This window comes from Polychytrium aggregatum (assembly GCF_025602895.1).
Source record: "Polychytrium aggregatum strain JEL109 chromosome Unknown BJ171scaffold_15, whole genome shotgun sequence".
In the NCBI taxonomy this organism is placed as follows: domain Eukaryota; kingdom Fungi; phylum Chytridiomycota; class Chytridiomycetes; order Polychytriales; genus Polychytrium; species Polychytrium aggregatum.
Genome location: NW_026516217.1, coordinates 539,695 through 561,327, shown reverse-complemented (window position 1 = coordinate 561,327; position 21,633 = coordinate 539,695). Strand labels below are relative to the sequence as shown.

Below are 21,633 nucleotides of genomic sequence, written 5' to 3'. Positions count from 1 at the left end.
CGTGCGAGCTCTGTGCCAGAGAGCACGGCGAGGGCGCTGTGCGAGACGCTGCGCGGATGTGCGCGAGCTGTGTCTGTTGGGGCGGCCCTGATTGGTGGAGACGCGGGGTGAAAGTGTGGCATTGTGCGGCCGCCCATTGTGCCGGCAGCAGACATGCGCGTCCGGCCGCCTTGGGTTTGCGGGCTCCAGCCCAGCAACTGTGTCTGCAGCATCAAGCGCAACTGTGCCTGCCTGGACAGATCCACAGCAACAGCGCCAGCCACTCCCGCTGCAAACAGCAGCAGACTCGGAGCAACGCGCCGCTCCACCGGCCTGGGCAAGGCGGAAAACAAATCGCTGTCCAACAAGGGCACAACGAGCCCCATGAACGAGCCCTCCCCCAGCGCCTTGCTCTGGCCGGGGAGCGAAATGGGAAAGACGCCGCCTTTTAAATAGTCTGCGCTCTCCCGCCTCGCTGCCATAGGTGACTGCATCAACCCATTTCATTTCGCTTCGGTGTCTTTCGTTTGTTCGCTCGTTCGTTCACTCTCGCTTTCGCTCTCGCCTTCTCTCTCTCCCAGGAGCAGCCCATCTCTGCCTCGCTCGAACACACCCAGGCCGCTTGATGCTCTATACCGTCTCTCTGTCTCTCTGAGCCGCTTCTCATCTTTTTTTCGGATCTTCCGTCCGTCCGTCCCTGCCGGCTCCTTCCCGCCTTTGCCTTTGGTCTCGCTCCGACTGTCGACCCCCCCCAAGCCCCTCCGCTGTTCAAGCCCTCTGAATTTCATTCTCCGCCTTCCCCACACTTGTTCTCCTGCGCCATGGTCCGCACCCTCGATACCTCCAATGTCGACGATCTCCATCGCTCCCTCTGGGGCTACTCTGCCTTCTCGGGAACCCCTGCCAAGCCTGCCTCCATGTTCTCGTCGATGCCAGAAGATCCAAGCATCTACGCCAACCCTGGCCATGATCTGATTGACTATTCGCTGGCCCAGTTCGGCCTCGGCGACCTCGAGCTGGTCGCCGACACCACCTCCCCCGCCCAGTCGCCCTCGGCACACGATCCCACTCTCGCCGGCGGCTTCCATGAGCTCCGGTCGCTGATCTTTTCGTCGCCTCCGATGGACGCTTCCTTCCCCGTCGCCGTCACCTCGGCTCCAAGCGCGAGCCTCCGGGCACCCACCTCGCTGGCCTCGGCGCTCCCGGCCTCCCTGGCGCCTTCGCTGCCAACGTCGCTACCTGCCTCGCTGGTCTCGGCGCTTCCAGCCACCATCGCCGTCACCCTGCCTTCCGCGCTTCCTACCACCCTGCCAGCCTCGCTCTCGACGACCCTGCCCACGTCGCTGGCCGCGACGCTCCCCACGACCCTGCCTATCGATCTGGCCTTCCGCCCTGCATCCCCAATCCTGTCGGCGCCTGCTCTCCCCTATTCCCCGCCGACAACTCCTTCTTCTGCCATGCTCTCGACCCTGGCCGCTGCCGACAAGCCTATTGTCGATGCCACCGCTGCCTCAGGCGTCCTCGCGCCCTACGACGAGCAGATCGGTTTCCACCGCCTGGTCTCGTTCGCCCGTCGTCGCCTCGGCAAGTGGGAGCAGGCGCGCCTGTTCTACGCTCTGGCCCAGTTCCGGCCCTCGTCCATGGCCCGCCAGGCTCCGCTGTCGGTGCAGGATCTGATTCTTGCCGAGCAATGCATCCAGCGCACCCTCAAGGACTACGAGAACCTACTCTTCCTGACCGGCACTCCGACCGTCATCTGGCGAACCGCCGGTGAGATCGTCATGGTCGGCGAGGAGTTCACCGAGCTGACGGGCTGGTCGGCCTCTGCCCTCATCCTGGGAATGACCCCGAACAAGGCCCCCGTCGCATCGGTGCCGCCCTCGCAGCACAACAACATGCTGATCACCGAGATCATGGACGGCAAGTCGTGCATCGACTACTGGGAAATGTTCTCCAAGAACGCCCAGCTCGGCGCCTCGGCCGACTCGCCCGTCTCGGGTCGCTGCATCCTGCTCCGTCCCGACGGCCAGCCCCTGCCATGCGCGTACTGCGTCACCATCAAGCGCGATCTCTTTGATCGTCCGGCGCTGATGGTCGGCAACTTCCTCCCGATGATGTGCAAGCCTTGAAGGATGAGAAAAGCCATTCCTCGTCCTCGTCTCCTCGACAACTGGTTCTCCTGTCTGCTCCGCGGCCGGCCTCTGTTCCGCCCCGCACCACCCCTTCTCCCACCCTTTCTCGCCCTTTCTTGCGCCGCGACGCGCCTTTTGATTCTTTTGTATCTATATTTGCTCGGGGATCTCTCCCAGACGGGGGTCTCCCTTCTCCTTTCCCGCCGCCGGTGCCTGTGGCCCGCTGGCTCCCTCTGTTCTCTGCGCAAGCCGCCCGTCGTTGCTTTGCCCCTCCAATGCATGTAAATACTTGGCTTCACATAATACGAATAGAACTGTTATGAGCACCGATGTCGCTTGGGATCCTTTGGGATCCTTTGGGAAGGAGGTGTGCGCCTGTGTGTGTCTGTGTCCGGGCTCATGAGGATCCATGCGGACGCGCATGGCTTGGGCCCATGGATGCCGTCGCCATGGAGCATCCGACATGTTGCCGCCGTCCAGTCGCCGTCATCCGTGTCATGTCCTATTCCATGGCGCCGCTGACATGCAGCAGACACGGCGCAGACACGACCCAGACACCGCTGGGGAACAATCCCACCATCATCAAGCAAGGGCACAATCGAAGGCGGCCCGAGATTATGGTCGACAGCTGTGTTGCCCGCATCGGCATTGCTCTATCGTTGCGTTGATTGCGTCGGTCGGCAATGCAGTCGACAATGCAGTCGGCAGACAAGTGTGCATGAATCGAGACTGCTTGCCTCGGCTCCGACCAAGAGCTGCGGTTCCTGTCCTGTCTGTCGGCGAATCATACGCCATCGCCCGAGTTTCAGGCTTTTCCTTTCCTTTTGCCTTGATCCTTGCATCCGTTCGCCTCACGAGACAGCGATAGCCGGTCCAAAGAACCATATCACGCACGGGCCAGCAGTTCCAGCAAGACAGGCAAGAGCCATGGCTGTGAGCAGCTCCTCGTCCTTCGTCTCCACGGTCGCGCTTGTTGTGGGGGAATCCTGCACTGCTCACAACTACATCCTCCCCAGAACCCAGGCAGGGGACGGTGGCCCAGATCGCCTTATCTGCAGCTTTTGAGTTATCGTCATGCGACCAGAGCATCTGGCGAAGCAACGTTGCTGCTTCTGATCTCTCTCCCTTCCCTCCTTTCCGCCAGCCCGTCTTTCTCGTCGGCTTGTTCGCCCTTTCCCACTTGCTCTGACTCTGGCCCATCAAGCCTTGCTGGCCAGCGCGGTGGCTGAGGCCCCTCCCCCATTCCCTCGGGCCCGTCTTGCTTCTCCTCAGATATTGAACGCATCCGCGGCTGCAGCCCGAGCTCGAAAGTTTACTTTTGCCCGAGACACAAGATCACATTCACGTTCACGCCAGTCTCTGCGAGGACGCCAGCAAAGGAGGTCACGCCTGCACAGCACACCCCGTGAAGCTGCTCGGCTGCTCGGCTGCTTGCGCCTGTCGAGACGCGCTGGTGGGGCAATGTACATCTCTGTGCAGGTTTGTTGCATCGTGGACAGGGTGGGGAAGGGCCGTTGATAAGAGACTGCCACCTCTACACATTGCCGGCCGCCGATTCAGCAAGATGATTACGGTCGGCGCCGTGTCCAGCGCCTGCTCGAGTCTGCCGACCGCCGTTCCGACATCGCATCTCTCTCGCACAGTAGCTGCTGCTGCTCGAGCGGGCAGAACCAGACACACCCTCAGCAGCACCAGCTCTGGCCCGATGCAGCGTCTGGGCACAGAGACGACCGCTGCCGCTGCATCGCACAAATATACAGCGTGACCCCGCCCAACACGAGCCCCATACAGAGTTTGCCCCTGTGCGCCGTCGCACGCGCATCACGCCCCCTCACGTGGCTTGGTCGCAGCGGCCTGGCTCGCTGACAACCGGTTCTGGCCCCGGGTTGGTTTCTCCCATGGCAACGGCCGGCCGACAGCAGGCAGACCAATGTCAGGCAGCGTGAAAGCAAGCAAGCAAGATGGGCCCGGTAAGGAGCGTGTTGCAGCCGATGCGGCCTTGAGTTGGGAGGCAATCATCCGATGAAATGCATAAATACCGGCCTGTCGCCCGCATCCAAGATAGAGATCCCAGGCTCGATCCGCCGCACACTCCTCCTTCTCCTCTCCCTCTCGACCCAACCCCCCCCGGCTTCCTCTTTCGCAACGATGCTGCTCAAGACCGCTGCTCTCGCCCTCCTCGCCTCTGGCGCTGCCGCCCAGTCCTGCTCTGGCTCGGCCTACACCTGTGTCAACTCTGGTGTCTCGGCCTCCTACACCATCTGCTTCAGTATGTGCTGTCTTCTCCCCCATGCTTCTGATCTGCCTGTCTGACTGTCTGCCCGTCTGCCTTCTGTTTGCTGGGGTTGCTCCTGGTGGTGGAGTCCATGTTCCCGATCTGACTGACCCTCCATCTCCATCTCCATCCTCGTGGCTGTCTCTGCTCAGACGGCGGCCTCATCACCATGAGCTGCGGTGCCGGCACTGCCTGCTACCAGAGCGGCGCCAGTGTGGTGAGTACCGACGACGTGTGTCTGAGAGCGTGTGCACACTGCTGATCGGACCTCTAACTTGCACATCATCCTCATCCTCGAATCGCACAGTACTGTGACTTCCCCGGCAAGGGCGTTACCACCACCGCTGCTGCCTCCACCACTACCACCACTACCACCAAGAGCTCCACTACCAAGAGCTCCACTACCAAGAGCTCCACTACCAAGCCCACTACTACCAAGCCCACCACTACCACCACCACTACTACTACCCCTTCCAAGACCACCACCACCACTGCCACTTCCACGTCTACCTCTACCTTCGTCCCCCGCCCCGCCCCCAACGCCAACGGTGGTAACGTCGGTGTTGTTGGTTACTGGCCCGACTGGGCTATTTACACCCGCTCCCAGAACAACCCCAACACCATCAACGTCTCCAAGGTCACTGTTCTCAACTACGCCTTCTTCGGTGTCAAGTCCGATGGTACCCTCTACAGCTACGATCCCTGGGCCGATTTCGGTGGAAGCAGCGCCACTGCCCCTTGGGCCATTGATCCCTACAGTGGTCAGAACAAGGGTATTGCCAACTTCATGGCTGCCCGCGCTGCCAACCCCAACCTTCGCACCGTGCTCTCCATCGGTGGCTGGTCGCTCTCTGGCACCTTCTCGGATGTTGCTGCCAACCAGGCTGCTACTGACAAGTTCGTGTCCCAGGTCGTTGCCTTCCTTGACCAGTTCTGGTTTGACGGTCTCGATCTCGACTGGGAGTACCCCGGAGGTGGCGGCCTTCCCTGCAACCATGTTAGCCCCAACGACGCTGCCAACTTTGTCAACCTCCTGGCTGCCCTCCGCAAGGCTCTTGGCCCCAACCGCATCCTCTCGATTGCCGCTTCTGCTGAGCCCTCGCGTTACACTGCCAATGGTGTCAACTACCTGACCCAGTACGCCAAGTACCTCAGCTACTTCCAGATTATGACCTACGATTTCTACGGTTCCTGGGTTCCCTACACCGACTTCAACTCTCCTCTTCAGCTCCCTGGTGCCAGCGACCCCCAGCGCCCTGCCGGAAATATTCAGTTCGGCAACGTCCAGTTCTCGATTGCCACTGCCATGGCCAACTTTGCCGCTGCCGGTGTTCCCAAGAACCAGCTTGTTGGTGGTGTTGCCTTCTACGGTCGCTCGTGGGGAATTACTCCCGCCGATGCTGCTCTCAACAGCGGCCTGTTCCAGCCCTGCAACAAGGCTGGCCAGGACAAGACCAACCCCACTGCTTGCCCTCCCATCCAGGGTGACCAGCTCGACACTCTGTGGTCTGACCCTTGCGGTGGGTCGTATGTCTCTGGTGTCTGGATGTACACCAACCTCCGCTCCCAGGGTGTCCTCTCCACTCCCACCACCGCTGGTTCCGGCTGGACCCGCACCTGGTGGAACTTTGCCCAGAGCCCCACCATCACCGACGGCAGCCGTTTCATTGCCTACGATGATACTACCTCGATTGCTGCTAAGACTGCTTGGCTCAAGTCCAACGGCTACAGTGGCACCATGTTCTGGGAGCTCTCTGAGGACTACAAGGGCGAGCTCCTCTCCAGCCTTACCTCTGCCTGGGGCAAGTAAACCGGATGTAACCCGGCCCTTTCGCTGGGGAGTGGGCAAGTCCCTTAATCGCCCTGGCACTCTTGCAGCTATGGTGTCCAGTCCCAGTCCCAGCGCCTCTTTCCGTTTCTAGTCTATATGTGAACAGATGAGTATAATAAAATTATGGATTTAATATTACCCAAGTCCCCCTCCTCTCTCCTTCCCTCTCCCCCGTTCTGGCCTGCATCCTTCTCATCTTCAAATCTCTGGCTCGAGCGCCAACCCTCGGGCCCTGGTCGATTTGGGTTGGGGGCAGGCCGCGTCGTCCGCAGCTCTTTGTGCTTTCTCACCCCCTCCCGGTGCCGCTCCTGCTTCCTCGTTCGCGACGGCGATTCCGCAAAGTGTACTGACCGATCCTCCTCTCATCGACCCGAACCCACTTCCATAGCTGGTCCCGTTGAGCATGTCCTCTGGCTTGGATCTGTTTGCTACAACCCCACCTCCTCGAGCTTTAGTAGCCGCTCACTTCTCGTTTGCCTGATACGATGATGTTGGTAGGTTTGATCTGCTCTGATTCCAGCTCGATCTTCGTTGGGTCAGCTCGGCCGGCGAGTTTACTTTGGGTCTGAGGTTTCTTCGGCAATGCGCTGAACTTTCGACTCTCCATCAGGACCTTGGCACGAGACAGAAGCGTCGGACCGCACCAGCAGGCCTGCTACACATGGGTGGCGGTTCTTGTCAACACCAACGAACAAGACACCAGATCACCGGCTGACTGATCACATACATGTCGAGTCTGTGCTGGATGAAGCGCGACGGCCAACATTGCTGCAAGGTATTGGCATCAGCCTGGCCACCGCGGTGGGCATTGGCCCGTCTCTCGGCTGATCACGCCCAGAGGACAACATGCCACGCGATCGAGCCCGGATGACCTGGATCCTCCACTTCGTCGCGAACCCGGCAAGCCGATGCCGTGGGAAACCGAGCCGGCGGGACGTGGGCCTGTATGATCTCAGCTTATCGTCGAGACCAGCGGCAGCCAACAGACCGGATGCAAAGGAAGACCGACAAGACGCTCCTCTGGCAAATGGGACTGGGCCCTTTCCGGTCTTGCTCCCCAGGAACCAGCCAGGCCGCCTCTCGTGACGGGCGGCGTGACCCCAAGGCTTATCGCTTGAGCAACCAACGTGCCGATGCAACGAGCCTGTCCCCCCACCCCGATACGAGCTGCCTGATGCCCACGCACGCAGCCGACAGAATGACCAAGACCGGAGCAAGGCCGCGACCCAACATACATGGCGCCTGGCGAGCAGAGAAAGAGCCCGCAGAAACGAACAGACCAAGGCAAGGCAGGCAGGGCGGATCAGATGGCCGGCACAACCACGACGCGAACGAGACAACGGCGAACGAGACGCAGCCAGAAGCGCAACAGAAGCGCAACAGAAGCGCAACAGAAGCGCAACAGAAGCGCAACAGAAGCGCAACAGAAGCGTAACAGAAGTGCAGCCAAGCTCCATCGACACGACATCGAATGGACCCGCCCACACGCGAGCAGCGCCGCCCGGGCGGGACAAGCACAGCAGCGTGGTCGCGGCAGTCACGCCTGCGCACAAACACGCTCGTGTGGAAGCACAGAGCCACCTGCTGCGCGACAGCCGCCGGGATCCATCACGTGTGCGAGTCACGCTGGCGTCGCCATGCGCCGCAGCAGCAAGGGCGCACGCCCTCGTGACGCAGCCCATGGGCGGCGGACTCGTCGCACGGGCGTCCGGGCCACGGGGCCCCTGGCCGCTGTGCTGCCGCCGCCACCGCGTCCTCAGTTGTCTGTGGCACCGAGTGCTGCTCAGCACACGGACTGTGCTGTATGTGTGCTGCGCATGCTGTGGCGTTGTGGGCGACTGTGCTGTATAGCGGCCACTCAGCAGCAGCACTGTGACTGAGCCGTGTTGGCTCTGGCACCTGGTTGCGCGGACTGCCACACAGACCCAATGCACTCTCAACAGCAGTACCACCGGCAGTTCCATCAGCAGCCTCGATCACCAACACACCGCTGCATCGACTCAAGGTCCTCAGCGTGGGAACTGCAGCTGCGACATCGGTATCAACGTCGTCGTTCGGCGCACTCGGCTGCGTCGGTTGCATGTCGACTGCATGTCAGTTGCACGTCTGCCACGATACGATGCTTGGATTGATCGGATGCCTCCTATCCGGTCGCTGCCTCCTCTGCTGCTCCGCATTCCAAGTCGGTGTCGTGTGCTTCCATGTCGAGGCCCCACCAATGCCCCACCGCGGCTTGTTGTGCTTCCCCACCCCGGTCTGCCTGGCCTTGGGACCTGTGCTGGGTGCGGCGCTCGTCCTTGTGGGTGCTGTTCGTTTCTTTGCTGCCGGATCCACGCTTCCAAGTCTCGTCGGGTCGTCTGCTTCGTTGTTCTGCTCCTGCATTTGCTTGTCGCCCGTGGCCACCTGAGTGATCGTACCACCGCCTCGCGATCCCCATCACGCTCTGCTCGCCTGACCCTTCCCGTTCGCTTACAGGATGCTGCCCCGCCCCCCTTCGATGCCGGCGTCTTTGGCAGACGAAGAGGAAAGAACACGCCTGCATCTGCCCCAGCTCGGCTGTTCCGGATCGGCCCCAGGACATAAATAGCGCCGGCGTCTCCCTCGTCCACTCTTCTCGTCGTCCAAGTCGGAGCCTCCCTCCTGCTCATCACCCTCCCTCCCTCCGATCTTCTATCCACATCTCATACCGATGCTCTTCAAGGCTACCACCGCCGCCTTGGCCCTCTTTGCCACTTCGGCTGCCGCCCAGTCCTGCTCTGGTTCGGCCTACACCTGTGTCAACTCTGGTGTCTCGGCCTCCTACACCATCTGCCTCAGTACGTTGCCACTCCGGTCACTGTGGCCGCCGCATCGGCCGTTCATGCAGCGATTCGCCCTTTGCTTCACCAGTGTCGCTGCTTCATATCCTTGGATCTTGTTTGTCTAATCGAAGCGATTCCTTTGATCCAGATGGCGGTCTCATCACCATGAGCTGCGGTGCCGGCACTGCCTGCTACCAGAACGGCGCCAGTGTCGTAAGTCTTGCGAGCAGCACGCTGCACATACCTTCTTCCGTCGGCAATTGTTGCGTTTATCGGCCGCTTCCGCTTGAATGCGATTCTGACTCGACTGTTTGCTTGTTGCCTTCATCGCACAGTACTGTGACTTCCCCGGCAAGGGCGTTACCACCACCACCACCACTACTACTACTACTCCCGCCAAGTCTAGCACCACCACCACCTCCACTATCAACTCCACCAAGGGCCCTACCACCAAGAGCTCCGTGACCCCCTCTACCACCACCACCACCACCACCACCCCTGCCAAGTCCAGCACCACTACTACCACCACCACCACTACTACTACTACCACCACCACCAGCACCACCACCACCACCACCACCACTCCCTCCAAGACCACCACCACCACTTCGGCTGCTGCTTCCCCTACCAGCACCCTCCAGCCCTGCACCACCCTCTGGGACTCCACCATCGACTACACCCAGGGCACCCAGGTCACCTACAACGGCCACCTCTACCAGGCCAACTACTACGCCGCTAAGGGTACCACCCCTGATGGCACCAGCGGTGCTTGGAAGGACCTCGGTGCTTGCGATGTCAACACCATTCCCAGCTTCGTCCCCCGCCCCGCCCCCAACGCCAACGGCGGCAACGTCGGTGTTGTCGGCTATTGGCCCGACTGGGGTATCTACACCCGCTCCCAGAACAACCCCAACGCCATCGACATCTCCAAGGTTAACGCCCTGAACTACGCCTTCTTCGGTGTCAAGTCCGATGGTACCCTCTACAGTTTCGACCCCTGGGCCGATTTCGGTGGAAGCAGCGCCACTGCCCCCTGGTCCATTGACCCCTACAGTGGCAAGACCAAGGGTATTGCCAACTTCATGGCTGCCCGCGCTGCCAACCCCAACCTCCGCACTGTCTTGACCGTCGGTGGCTGGTCGCTCTCTGGCACCTTCTCGGATGTTGCTGCCAGCTCCACTGCCATCAACAACTTTGCCACCCAGGTCGTTGCCTTCCTCGACCAGTTCTGGATCGATGGTCTCGATCTCGATTGGGAGTACCCCGGAGGTGGCGGTCTTCCCTGCAACCACGTCAACGCCAACGACGCTGCCAACTTTGTCAACCTCCTGGCTGCCCTTCGCCAGGCTCTTGGCCCCAACCGCATCCTCTCGATTGCTGCCTCGGCCGAGACCGACCGCTACACCGTCAACGGCGTCAACTACCTGACCCAGTATGCCAAGTACCTTAGCTACATCTCCGTCATGACCTACGATTTCTACGGTTCCTGGGTTCCCTACACCGACTTCAACTCTCCTCTTCAGCTCCCTGGTGCCAGCGACCCCCAGCGCCCTGCCGGCAACCTCCAGTTCGGCAACGTCCAGTTCTCGATTGCCACCGCCATGAACAACTTTGCCGCCGCCGGTGTTGCCAAGAACCAGCTTGTTGGTGGTGTTGCCTTCTACGGTCGCTCGTGGGGAATTACTGCTGCTGAGGCTGCTGTTAACGGCGGTCTCTTCCAGGCTTGCAACAAGGCCGGCCAGGACCCCAACAACGCCACTGCCTGCCCCCCCATCACTGGTGATCAGCTCGATGCTCTCTGGACCGATCCTTGCGGCAGCTCCTATGTCTCTGGTGTCTGGATGTACACCAACCTCCGCTCCCAGGGTGTCCTCTCCACTCCCACCACCGCTGGCTCCGGCTGGACCCGCACCTGGTGGAACTTTGCCCAGAGCCCCACCATCACCGACGGCAGCCGCTTCATCTCCTACGATGATACTACCTCGATCTCTGCCAAGACTGCTTGGATCAAGTCCAACGGCTTCAGTGGCACCATGTTCTGGGAGCTCTCTGAGGACTACAAGGGCGAGCTCCTCTCCAGCCTTACTTCTGCCTGGGGTAACTAAGCTTGGGACCGCTTGACGACCTTCAGCCCCCTCCACCTTTCCTCATTGATGAACAGGAGCCCTAGTAGTTTGAACATAATATCTTCGTATAATACTTTTGAAATGTCTCTGACTTGACCACCGACCCAATAAACTCGTAAACCGTCTTGGGCCGAAGCCCTCTTCCTCGATCCGTCACCTGTTCCTTCTTGCTGGAGTTGCCCTGGCCGATTGAACTGCACTGACCTTGCTCCACCTCAATCCTTCTTGCCTGTGAGGAGCCAGCCACGTCGGATTGCCTGCTGCTCAGGATGCTGCCTGGTATGCTTGACAGTACTGATGCGCAGTGATCAAGGAGTGTGTGTTCTCTGCATCAAGGTTTCATTCCATCCGTCTGCCGGAACACTCTCATCGCCCCGATCGACCGTGGAACATTCTTACTTGCGGCACACCTTGGCGGGCCTGGGCTTCAATGCACAACAGATATATGTTGCGGTCGTTCGGTTTGCCTCTGCCAGCAAGAGCCCAGATACCGCACGGCTGGCATGTCTTGGGCCCTACCTTTCCGCTTCTCGTGTAGTTGGCGCTGCCGTACCAGCTCCGGGAGCTGCTGTGTTGGCGCATCTCTTTTCCTCCTTGGGGCCGATGTCTTTGCGTCTTTCGTTCTTGCTGGCCATGCCCGTCCCGAGGGCCTCCACATTTATCACACGGGCCAGCAGCCCAGACCCGGCTTCGGTCTCTGGGAGGGGCCCAGGCCGACAGCCGCTTGCATTTGGCAGAGACCAGCCAACGATGCTTAGCACTCTGCTCGTGCAGCCGACCAAGATGCCGCCGACAATGTCGGATCGTCAGATGACGCCGGTGCCCATGGTCGGCCAATGCTCAGGCGATCACGTTTGGTGCTCTGCCAGGGCCATCTCTTTCCTCTGCAAACCGCCATACACCCAGACGACCGCCATCGCGAGCACCTGAGCTGCCCGGCGTCCGCCGCCCCACGCATTCCACCAGACGCAAAAGCAAGGGCCGTCTGTAGGCACCATCACAGTCCACGGTAGAGACAAGCACGGTGCGAATGAAGCCGAGCGCGACCCCGCCATGGCCCTCGCTCAGTCCAATGCTCACGCGTTTGTGGCCGATGCCTGAGCGGTGCGTCGAGGTGGGGTGACCGCTCTTGTGCAAACCGCTGGGCCCCTCGTGACGGGCCTGGGGGCCTGACCCCGCCTCAGTTGATCCTGGGGCGCGGCCCGGGGCTGCTCGTGGTGCGTCCCCAGCTCCTCCCGGCGCTTCTGGTTGCTCTTTCCGAGCACCTTATCTCCCGACCATCGCATGGTTCCTGTCGGCCCAGCAGGCGTGCCTCTGGTCTTGTGGCCAACAGAACCTGTGCCGCGCGTTAGCAGCGGCGTGACCTCGGCAGGTCAGGCGGGCACGTCACGCCCCTGGTCGCTTCGCGTCTGCGCGCGTGGGAAGCCGATGGTTCCTGTCCGCCAGCGGCTCGCCTTTCCTGTTCTCCCGTCCCTGGGGCATATATAGAGGCGCCGTGTCGGCGGCCTGGAATTTGTCTTCGTCCAAGCCGGCATCTCCTTCCTCCCCATCGGCCTCCAACACCCTCTCCTCCTCCTCCCTTTTCTCTCCGAGATGCTCTTCAAGTCCGCTGTGGCCGCCTTGGCCCTCCTCGCCTCTGGCGCTGCCGCCCAGTCCTGCTCTGGCTCGGCCTACACCTGTGTCAACTCTGGTGTCTCGGCCTCCTACACCATCTGCTTCAGTATGTGCTGTCTTCTCCCCCATGCTTCTGATCTGCCTGTCTGACTGTCTGCCCGTCTGCCTTCTGTTTGCTGGGGTTGCTCCTGGTGGTGGAGTCCATGTTCCCGATCTGACTGACCCTCCATCTCCATCTCCATCCTCGTGGCTGTCTCTGCTCAGACGGCGGCCTCATCACCATGAGCTGCGGTGCCGGCACTGCCTGCTACCAGAGCGGCGCCAGTGTGGTGAGTACCGACGACGTGTGTCTGAGAGCGTGTGCACACTGCTGATCGGACCTCTAACTTGCACATCATCCTCATCCTCGAATCGCACAGTACTGTGACTTCCCCGGCAAGGGCGTTACCACCACCGCTGCTGCCTCCACCACTACCACCACTACCACCAAGAGCTCCACTACCAAGAGCTCCACTACCAAGAGCTCCACTACCAAGCCCACTACTACCAAGCCCACCACTACCACCACCACTACTACTACCCCTTCCAAGACCACCACCACCACTGCCACTTCCACGTCTACCTCTACCTTCGTCCCCCGCCCCGCCCCCAACGCCAACGGTGGTAACGTCGGTGTTGTTGGTTACTGGCCCGACTGGGCTATTTACACCCGCTCCCAGAACAACCCCAACACCATCAACGTCTCCAAGGTCACTGTTCTCAACTACGCCTTCTTCGGTGTCAAGTCCGATGGTACCCTCTACAGCTACGATCCCTGGGCCGATTTCGGTGGAAGCAGCGCCACTGCCCCTTGGGCCATTGATCCCTACAGTGGTCAGAACAAGGGTATTGCCAACTTCATGGCTGCCCGCGCTGCCAACCCCAACCTCCGCACTGTCATCTCGGTTGGTGGCTGGTCGCTCTCGGGCACCTTCTCGGATGTTGCTGCCAGCTCCACTGCCATCAACAACTTTGCCACCCAGGTCGTTGCCTTCCTTAACCAGTTCTCCATCGATGGTCTCGATCTCGATTGGGAGTACCCCGGAGGTGGTGGTCTTCCCTGCAACCACGTCAACGCCAACGACGCTGCCAACTTTGTCAACCTCCTGGCTGCCCTTCGCCAGGCTCTTGGTCCCAACCGCATCCTCTCGATTGCCGCTTCTGCTGAGCCCTCGCGTTACTACGTCAACGGCGTCAACTACCTGACCCAGTATGCCAAGTACCTTAGCTACTTCCAGGTCATGACCTACGATTTCTACGGTTCCTGGGTTCCCTACACCGACTTCAACTCTCCTCTTCAGCTCCCTGGTGCCAGCGACCCCCAGCGCCCTGCCGGCAACCTCCAGTTCGGCAACGTCCAGTTCTCGATTGCCACTGCCATGAACAACTACACTACCAACGGTGTTGCCAAGAACCAGCTTGTTGGTGGTGTTGCCTTCTACGGTCGCTCGTGGGGAATTACTGCTGCTGAGGCTGCTGTTAACGGCGGTCTCTTCCAGGCTTGCAACCAGCCCGGCCAGAGTACCACCAACCCCACTGCTTGCCCTCCCATCCAGGGTGACCAGCTTGACTCCCTCTGGACCGATCCTTGCGGCAGCTCCTATGTCTCTGGTGTCTGGATGTACACCAACCTCCGCTCCCAGGGTGTCCTCTCCACTCCCACCACCGCTGGCTCCGGCTGGACCCGCACCTGGTGGAACTTTGCCCAGAGCCCCACCATCACCGACGGTACCCGCTTCATCTCCTACGATGATACTACCTCGATCTCTGCCAAGACCGCCTGGCTCAAGTCCAACGGCTACAGTGGCACCATGTTCTGGGAGCTTTCTGAGGACTACAATGGCGAGCTTCTCTCCAGCCTTACTTCTGCCTGGGGTGCTTAAAGTCGCTCTAATGCAAACATAGTTCTGCCATAGCTTTCTATGTCCGAGTCACATTCTCTTCCCCTTCCCTCCGTCCTCCCTTCCTTCCACCGTCTTTCCCTCCGCCTCGTTGTCCGAAAACAAAAAAGTAATACAGTTCTTGAAGAATGTGGTTCTAAACTACCCAAAGTCGCTTTTGCTCATCGCTGTCAACGGACCATCTTTCCCTTGTTTGGGTGCTTCATTCGCCTGAGCCTCCTCGGATTTACAACTTTATCGGGTCGCTGGATATGGCCAAACTGTGCATCCAAGGAGACCGGGATTGTGGGGGCATTGGAAAAGCATCGTGGAAGTAAGGAGTGTGATATACAATCGTGCCCGCGCACACCCAGAGTTGCAATGGTGCTTAGGCGCTGTGAACGGATGCATATCTGGTAGTGCTCAATGTGTGCCCAGTAAGCGAGCTCAAAGCCTCGCAGGTGTGCTCCAAGTGTCCGGGGCCAGTCTGCTTGGAAGGACTCGATGTACCCAGATGTGCCCAGATGTGCATATCCCGTCTCGATCTGGAGCTGTCAGATCCCGGTTACGATACAGTGCAGTGTCGTGATGACAATGCACAATATAGTGGCCATGTGCTGAGCGATTCTGGAAACCAGAGTGCGATTCTGGAAACCAGAGTGCGATTCTGGAGATCAGAGTGCAATCCCATGGCTGCACACTGGGGCTTACAGACCACTGAGGGTGGCCGTTGATGTGAGAGGGCCACCCAGAGACACTGTCCCGTTTCGCTCCGAACAAGCTGTTAGGTACTTCTTCCCAAGAAACCTCTTTCGTCGGCTTGGTTTTGTCGCGTTGCCTGCCTCGATCTCGATCTCGATCTCGATCTCGAGCCTCTCCGCCGCACGGCCATCAACAGCCCCGCCAACATATCTTTACAGCCATGCCCCGCAAGTCCACCATCATCATTTTGGCCCTTGTGCTCATCGGCGCCTATGTGTTCTTCTTGCCCACACAGCCTGCCGACCTCAAGGACTCTGTCCTCAGAGGGTTCCGAGCTGGGGAGTCGACAACCCTCTCCAAAACCGGCACTGCTTTCCGTCCGCCTCACTCTTCGCCGAGCCCCGCGGTCCCCAGCGATGCCGTTGAGAGTGTGAAAAATCCCAAGAGCACCTCTGCTGTCGTCAAGCCGGTCGATCCTGAGGCCTTCACCTCCAAAGTCTACCTGGATGTTGCCCACGGCAACAAGACGGTGCGCTCCCTGACGATACACTAGATATCTTCATCGGCAGAGAGTCTAGTGCTGTCCAAATCTCCTTGAATCAGTGTCCACCTTCCATTCCACTGCCTTAGGGAATCGACGCTGCCCATTCACTTCAGCATCGTCCTCCACCGCACCTGTTGATCATGTCTGCTGGCTCTCTTCGTTCTGCAGGTCGGACGGATTGTCATCGGCCTGTACGGCAACATCGTTCCCAAAACCGCCGAAAACTTCCGAGCTCTTGCCACGGGTGAAAAGGGTTACGGATACAAGGGCAGCACCTTCCACCGCATCATCAGCAACTTTATGATCCAGGTACAGGCGAGCTTGCGATATCTGCAGCCCAGGAGGCGTTGGGGGGGGGTCTTGCATGGCCTCCCAGACGGTTAGAAAGCCACTGCGAACCTTGCATCGAGCAATTCATGGGCTCTGTATGCATCCATCTCACTCTCTTGTCTGGCTTTGTGGTTGCACCTTCTAGGGAGGAGACTTTACCAATGGCGATGGGTAAGCTGGTCGAGGACGGGTCATCGGGCGCTGTATATACCCTTCTCCCCGGCTCGCTTGTCGTTGGTAAGCCCAGCGACCGATCTGGAACCTTCGAGTGTGCTCACATTGTGACTCTGTGCTCGCATCGTCTCAGTACCGGCGGTAAATCTATCTACGGATCGGCTTTTGAAGACGAAAGCTTCAAGCTGAAGCATGCTGGCCCTGGATACGTTAGCATGGCCAACAGTGGCAAAAACACAAACGGTAGGCAAGCGCAATCGAATCTGTGTCTGGCCTTGCGCTCACGACAACTATTGCTGACCATTTATTGTGGCAACTCAGGCTCTCAGTTTTTCATCACCGTCCGTCAAACTGCGTGGTAAGGTCCATTGGTTCCCTCTGGAAATGCTCCTGCCCTCCACTCTATAACTGCTCATGTGCTTTCCATCTCGTACCCGCGCCGATCGAGTCGGCCGGTCGGCCGACTCCTTGGTTCGATATGCTGGATCTGGCAGTCTCGATTTGCGCTAATGAGGCCGTGGATACTTTCCGGACTCGCAGGCTCGATGGTCATCATGTTGTCTTTGGCAAGGTGATTTCCGGAATGGATGTTGTCAAGGTCCTTGAAGTTGTCGAAACCCGCTCTGGCGACCAGCCCGTCGTGCCCGTCGTGATCGTCGACTGCGGCGAGCTGCCCCTCGACTCGAGCAACTGATTTCGATCGGGTGCAATCACACAGCCGCTTCTGTGTCTTCTATTTCACGGGGACTCTCGAGCAATCTTACACTTTGCTCATGTGCAAACGGGACACTACCCATTCCATGAACATGTAGAATGTGATGGCTTGCGTCGAGCTCAGCCATAAGAAATAGAACAGATCACTTTGGCAGCTTCTGAGTGAAGACACCGGTCGTTCTCCGGTCTCCACAGTCGACATGCACACTGGTCTCGGAGTGCCAGCGGTGAATGGTGCTCTTGGACACACTGAATATGGAGGCAACTTCTCTCGGGCTATGAGCAAAGGCGTAGCACCGCATCACAGAATGGCCATGGCCAGCGCGCGATGGTATTGGGAAACAAATTATTTGATCGGCGACTAAAAACCAAGGTGTCCCGTATTTTATTGGATTGGCTGTAAACAGCGATCCCAGTAGCGCCGATGGCCAGGAATGAGCACTCTTGCTCGACACAGCCTCGCGCTGGTCACAATAGAGCAGATTTGGCCCGCCGACTATTGGCGCACATCGGTATTCCTCTCCGTGGACCTACTTGTCCTCGGTCTCCAGCGTGCCTTACAATGGGTCTGCGTGCTCTGTCCCCGCCTTGGGCTTTCTCTTCCTTCTCTTGGATTCTGCAGGAGGGGGCTGACTCTCCAAGATCTGCTTGTGGACCTTGAACAAGTCCAGCAGAACAAGCGAGTCCATGGCGGCGTAGTTGAGCTGTGCTCGCCGAAGCGGCCGTCTGTTCCAATCAGAGATGCGGTGAGTCTTGTCGATCGATCTTTGGAGATAGACTTGCGTAGCCTCGCCAAGGGACGGCAGGAACTTGGAGCGCCCTCGTTTCTTATTCGATTCAAGATGTGCAGGCTCTTGTCTGTTTCCTATTGGTGATGACGCTAGCGCATCGATTTGTGCCTCTGACGGAAGCGGCACAGTGGAAAAGTCAACTAGATTCCGGATCTGGGTGGGAATAGCCGGATACTGTGCTGCTAGCTTTCCAATATCGCTTCGAAGATCAAATCCTAGACCAATACCACAGGGAAAGAGGGAGGTCGAGGGAGTGTAAGTTGCGTGGTCAAGCTTGCTGTTGAGTAGAAGCATTCGCAGTCGATACGGCTGTCGCATCGCAACTAGAGCAACGCCCATATTCGTTAGCGATACATGCGCGAGGGATAAGACTCATACCCAATTTGGTGTAGTCCACTGAGTCGAACACAGTGCGGATGAGCTCCGCAAGAGCGGTGTTGTCAAGACAAAGCAGATCCACAATAAAGCACACCTGACCCCCCTCGGCCGCTCGTTCGAGTGCGAGCTGCAGTATTGACGGGGCGATCGCGGCCGCGCCAGCATCGACGGAGATGTTCAGGATATCAGGTCGCCACTCGCAGTCAATTCCAACAGCCACGATATCGACCGGTGCTTCTGCGTCAGCAGGCCCCTTCAACAGCTCTAGCAGCGCCCCAAGCTGCTCAGGAGTATCGACAAAGTGGATGGGCGCAGGGTTCGTGTAGATACTGAGCTCAGGACGGTTGCTGCTATGTCGAGTGGCCTTGAGCGGAACGGTCGGCAGTCGGACCGCAGTTTGATCATAGAAGCTCCCGAGAGCAAATCGACTGGCCAAGAATCGAGCTGTGGGCTGTGTCTCTGTGTGCTGGAGGAAGCGAGCGACGGCAGCCTTCTGCATGAGCGGTTTCCAAGAGCGGCGGATCTGAGCTTGCTGGCTCACCGGCTCGTTTGGAGACGGATCTACCGTGGCGGCAGAATCACACAGCTCGTCCGATTCCATGACGATGGCTTCGATGAGCTCCAGGATGCTCTCGCAGCCCTGCGGGTCAAAGTCCAAGCGACAGCTTTGGGAGAAGATACAGTCGTTGATGAGCCAGAACATGGACTGCAACCGACATCCGATCGAGAGCGACAGGAAATTGGGTAGCGGCAGCCTCCACTTGTTTAGAAACTTGACCCCGTGCTTTGACAGAACCTTGAGTGAGCTCAACGTCTCTGGACTAGGCCATCTGCCACTGTCCAGGGCTGCCTCAGCCGTCTCGAGATGCTGGGTGCACTGACGCTCCAGACGATCCGCGAATGACTTTTGTAGATCTGTATTCTTGCCGACCACCAGCTGAACGCTATGCATATCCATCCACTCGACAAATTTGGAGAGCAGCTCGGGGATGTCGAATCGGCCGTAGAGCCCGTATGTCATCACCAATTGCGTGAGCTCGGGCGAGGCTTGCAGTTCACACAGGCGATTGAAGAGATCGCAAAGGACGCGGTCGTGGATCGGCTCGTCGATGGGGAGCCGGAAAGATTCAATCAAAATTGACAACAGCGGCGTGATATGCGGATCCTGCAGCATCTCCAGAAGCCGCTCCTGCTGCTTGATCAGAGCGTGTCCTACTGGCTCCTCCAAGACCGGCTCATTCTGTTGATGGAGCCGTTCGCCTTCTCGCTCTTGTCGGTTGAAGAGCTTGTTGCAGGTGAAGGCAAGCCCTTTGACGAGCTTGCGGATCACCGGGACAGATCGCTCGGCGACGATCTGGGGCGAGAGCCGCCGAGCGACACTGAGACAAAAGGCGACAGGATCGGGGTGCTTGCGTACATGGGTCACGAAGGTGTCTGGAAATACAGCATCGCTGCTAGCCGGAGGGGGCGGCAAGATCTTGCTGGGAGTGTGGGGATCGTTATACTCGGAATGCGGCTCGGAATGCGGCTCGGCATCAGCAGATATCAGTGCCGCTGCTGCTCCTGCCGTGGCTGTGGGAGAAGTCGCAGAGCCTGTCCTAGGCTGGCCATAGAGGCAGTCGAGCAGGCGATCCAACGCTGCTTCAGCGTCGTCGGCCGAGATGCAGTCCACAAACGACGGCGGCTTCGGGCCTTGTCTGCGTCTATGCGACATGATGATGTGGGTGGCAATCTTCTGGCGCCCCGAGCAATGCAAGATCAGGACCAGGAACAGGACTGAGAACGCGAGCGGTCAAGCCAGGACGAGTCGCCCCTCGCCGCCGCTGCGCACGGAGAGCTTGTCCTCGGCTCGTCCTCGGCTCGTCCTCGTTTTGCTGCTGCTTTTGTTCGTCCCGGCCCACAACATCCGAATCGATATACTCAGCCAGCAGCAATGGAGGGCATCGGGTCAGTAAGCGAGCTCATTTCGGCCGCAGACGCCCCACTTATGCCGCATCCCGTGGCCGTGATTACAGTATGCGAGGATTATCTGAGGAGCATCCGGCCAGTCGTCGGCATCCGTCTTGCGATTTGCAGATTCCGATCCCTGGCTCCTTTTGCGGAAGCTCCCCAAGCGGTCGAGCGCCCAGAGTCGAGGCAAGGGCGGCTTTGAGCACCCAGACAAACGCTGCAGGCACAGCACGGTCTGGGAAGCAGATGGATTCTTTACCGACTCTGGCCGGATTCCCAGCGACGAATCACAAAGGCCTGATATGAGCCACGGGGTAGCGCTTCTTCGAGTCCAACTCAGAAATCGGTTCGAGATCGATCTGGCATGTCACTACGGCCGATGCCGAAGATGATGGAGGCACAGGCGATCAGTTGCACTCTGCGGTAATTTTAACCTCACATCTCTATCCACCTGTCTCCAGCAGCACACAGGCGGTGTGGTCTTGCAAAAATATCGTTGCGTATATAATCCAGGCGGACTCTCCGTCAAAGAAGCGCAAAGCGACGGACGACGAAGGGTAGGCCAATCTCCGGTCTTGATCCTGCACACATTCCAGTGCCTGGGCAGACGAGATAGTGAAGAGAATGCAGGAACAGCACGCTCAACCCCACGGATCTGCCTCTGGCTCAATCCCGTCGGGCTTCTTGTCCATGTGCAGTTCAGCAAACGCTTTGGCAACCAGCACCCAGCGGCTGTATGTGTTCGGGCCGCTTGCCTCGGGCGACTCTCTCGACATTGCTGCATTCGAGGGCACCTCGATCGAGCTCGACATCTCGCAGCACAACGGAAGCGAAATCGTCTTGCTGAGGTGGAGCAAGTCCGGCGACTCGCTTGCAGTCGTTGATCGTACCGGCCGGATCGCAATCTGGACCAACAAGGTGAGGATATATCGTCGAAGCCTTCCAGGGCCATGTTTGCACTCGACCCACCTCGATGCTGACCCAGGTTGTCTTATCGTCTCATTCGATGCTGGATATTCAAAGAACTTTGTCAATCGCTGGTCGTGCTCGGAGATCGTCGATATTTCGGAAAAGATTTTGGCCTTTGAATGGCTCCACTCCTCTCAGAGGTTTCGATGCGGTCCAGCTTCACCACCTTCCCAGTCTTTGTCGGAAGTTGTGGACTTGACTGAAGACGGTGCCTCTGTACTTTCCTCGAGCAATGGTATCAGCGGCAATGCAGCCGCACGAAAGGCGCCAGAATATATGCCTCAAAAGCAACCGGCCGAGGGTCCAGTCGTCGACGAAGGACAGCAAGCCTTTTGTGTTGTGACTGAAACAGGACAGGTGTGCCCCCACGATTCCTTCTGCAGTGCGCGAGATCCGGTTTGTGT

The 21,633-nt window shown here is 59.0% G+C and overlaps 6 protein-coding genes across 6 annotated transcripts; 5 read left to right on the top strand and 1 right to left on the bottom strand.

Moving 5' to 3' along the window:
- The first annotated feature begins 426 nt into the window (after positions 1-426).
- On the top strand, positions 427-2,438 carry BJ171DRAFT_501878 (uncharacterized protein). Its single transcript, XM_053110725.1, has one exon. The coding sequence runs from the start codon at positions 801-803 to the stop codon at positions 2,106-2,108; it is 1,308 nt and encodes a 435-aa protein (XP_052967454.1). The 5' UTR covers positions 427-800; the 3' UTR covers positions 2,109-2,438.
- A 1,752-nt stretch (positions 2,439-4,190) lies between these two features.
- BJ171DRAFT_501875 (glycosyl hydrolases family 18-domain-containing protein) lies at positions 4,191-6,355 on the top strand. Its single transcript, XM_053110724.1, is given in 4 exon segments — positions 4,191-4,380; positions 4,539-4,603; positions 4,694-4,759; positions 4,775-6,355. The coding sequence occupies 4 exon segments, from the start codon at positions 4,260-4,262 to the stop codon at positions 6,194-6,196; spliced, it is 1,674 nt and encodes a 557-aa protein (XP_052967453.1). The 5' UTR covers positions 4,191-4,259; the 3' UTR covers positions 6,197-6,355.
- Positions 6,356-8,767: 2,412 nt separating this feature from the next.
- On the top strand, positions 8,768-11,154 carry BJ171DRAFT_72725 (glycosyl hydrolases family 18-domain-containing protein). Its single transcript, XM_053115855.1, has 3 exons — positions 8,768-9,033; positions 9,167-9,231; positions 9,354-11,154. The coding sequence occupies exons 1-3, from the start codon at positions 8,907-8,909 to the stop codon at positions 11,121-11,123; spliced, it is 1,962 nt and encodes a 653-aa protein (XP_052967452.1). The 5' UTR covers positions 8,768-8,906; the 3' UTR covers positions 11,124-11,154.
- A 1,583-nt stretch (positions 11,155-12,737) lies between these two features.
- On the top strand, positions 12,738-14,832 carry BJ171DRAFT_567548 (glycosyl hydrolases family 18-domain-containing protein; the record flags this gene model as incomplete). The annotated part of the gene is made up of 3 exons (XM_053113473.1): positions 12,738-12,864; positions 13,023-13,087; positions 13,178-14,832. The coding sequence occupies 3 exons, from the start codon at positions 12,738-12,740 to the stop codon at positions 14,678-14,680; spliced, it is 1,695 nt and encodes a 564-aa protein (XP_052967451.1). The 3' UTR covers positions 14,681-14,832.
- A 678-nt stretch (positions 14,833-15,510) lies between these two features.
- BJ171DRAFT_501862 (peptidyl-prolyl cis-trans isomerase) lies at positions 15,511-17,349 on the top strand. Its single transcript, XM_053110723.1, has 6 exons — positions 15,511-15,908; positions 16,092-16,232; positions 16,399-16,424; positions 16,561-16,670; positions 16,749-16,785; positions 16,968-17,349. The coding sequence occupies exons 1-6, from the start codon at positions 15,600-15,602 to the stop codon at positions 17,119-17,121; spliced, it is 777 nt and encodes a 258-aa protein (XP_052967450.1). The 5' UTR covers positions 15,511-15,599; the 3' UTR covers positions 17,122-17,349.
- A 20-nt stretch (positions 17,350-17,369) lies between these two features.
- On the bottom strand, positions 17,370-20,069 carry BJ171DRAFT_567546 (uncharacterized protein). The gene is made up of 2 exons (XM_053113472.1): positions 18,311-20,069; positions 17,370-18,147 (listed from the first exon to the last, which is right to left on the bottom strand). The coding sequence occupies exons 1-2, from the start codon at positions 20,022-20,024 to the stop codon at positions 17,699-17,701; spliced, it is 2,163 nt and encodes a 720-aa protein (XP_052967449.1). The 5' UTR covers positions 20,025-20,069; the 3' UTR covers positions 17,370-17,698.
- Between the last annotated feature and the right edge of the window lie 1,564 nt (positions 20,070-21,633).

Coding starts and splice junctions, on each gene's coding strand:
- BJ171DRAFT_567546 (XM_053113472.1), bottom strand. CDS start 20,024: ATGTCGCATAGACGCAGACAAGGCCCGAAGCCGCCGTCGTTTGTGGAC. Junction 18,148..18,310: donor AGTGGACTACACCAAATTGG/GTATGAGTCTTA, acceptor GTATTGGTCTAG/GATTTGATCTTCGAAGCGAT.
- BJ171DRAFT_72725 (XM_053115855.1), top strand. CDS start 8,907: ATGCTCTTCAAGGCTACCACCGCCGCCTTGGCCCTCTTTGCCACTTCG. Junction 9,034..9,166: donor CTCCTACACCATCTGCCTCA/GTACGTTGCCAC, acceptor CCTTTGATCCAG/ATGGCGGTCTCATCACCATG. Junction 9,232..9,353: donor ACCAGAACGGCGCCAGTGTC/GTAAGTCTTGCG, acceptor TTCATCGCACAG/TACTGTGACTTCCCCGGCAA.
- BJ171DRAFT_501862 (XM_053110723.1), top strand. CDS start 15,600: ATGCCCCGCAAGTCCACCATCATCATTTTGGCCCTTGTGCTCATCGGC. Junction 16,671..16,748: donor CAGTGGCAAAAACACAAACG/GTAGGCAAGCGC, acceptor GTGGCAACTCAG/GCTCTCAGTTTTTCATCACC. Junction 16,786..16,967: donor ACCGTCCGTCAAACTGCGTG/GTAAGGTCCATT, acceptor CCGGACTCGCAG/GCTCGATGGTCATCATGTTG.
- BJ171DRAFT_501875 (XM_053110724.1), top strand. CDS start 4,260: ATGCTGCTCAAGACCGCTGCTCTCGCCCTCCTCGCCTCTGGCGCTGCC. Junction 4,381..4,538: donor CTCCTACACCATCTGCTTCA/GTATGTGCTGTC, acceptor GTCTCTGCTCAG/ACGGCGGCCTCATCACCATG. Junction 4,604..4,693: donor ACCAGAGCGGCGCCAGTGTG/GTGAGTACCGAC, acceptor CGAATCGCACAG/TACTGTGACTTCCCCGGCAA.
- BJ171DRAFT_501878 (XM_053110725.1), top strand. CDS start 801: ATGGTCCGCACCCTCGATACCTCCAATGTCGACGATCTCCATCGCTCC.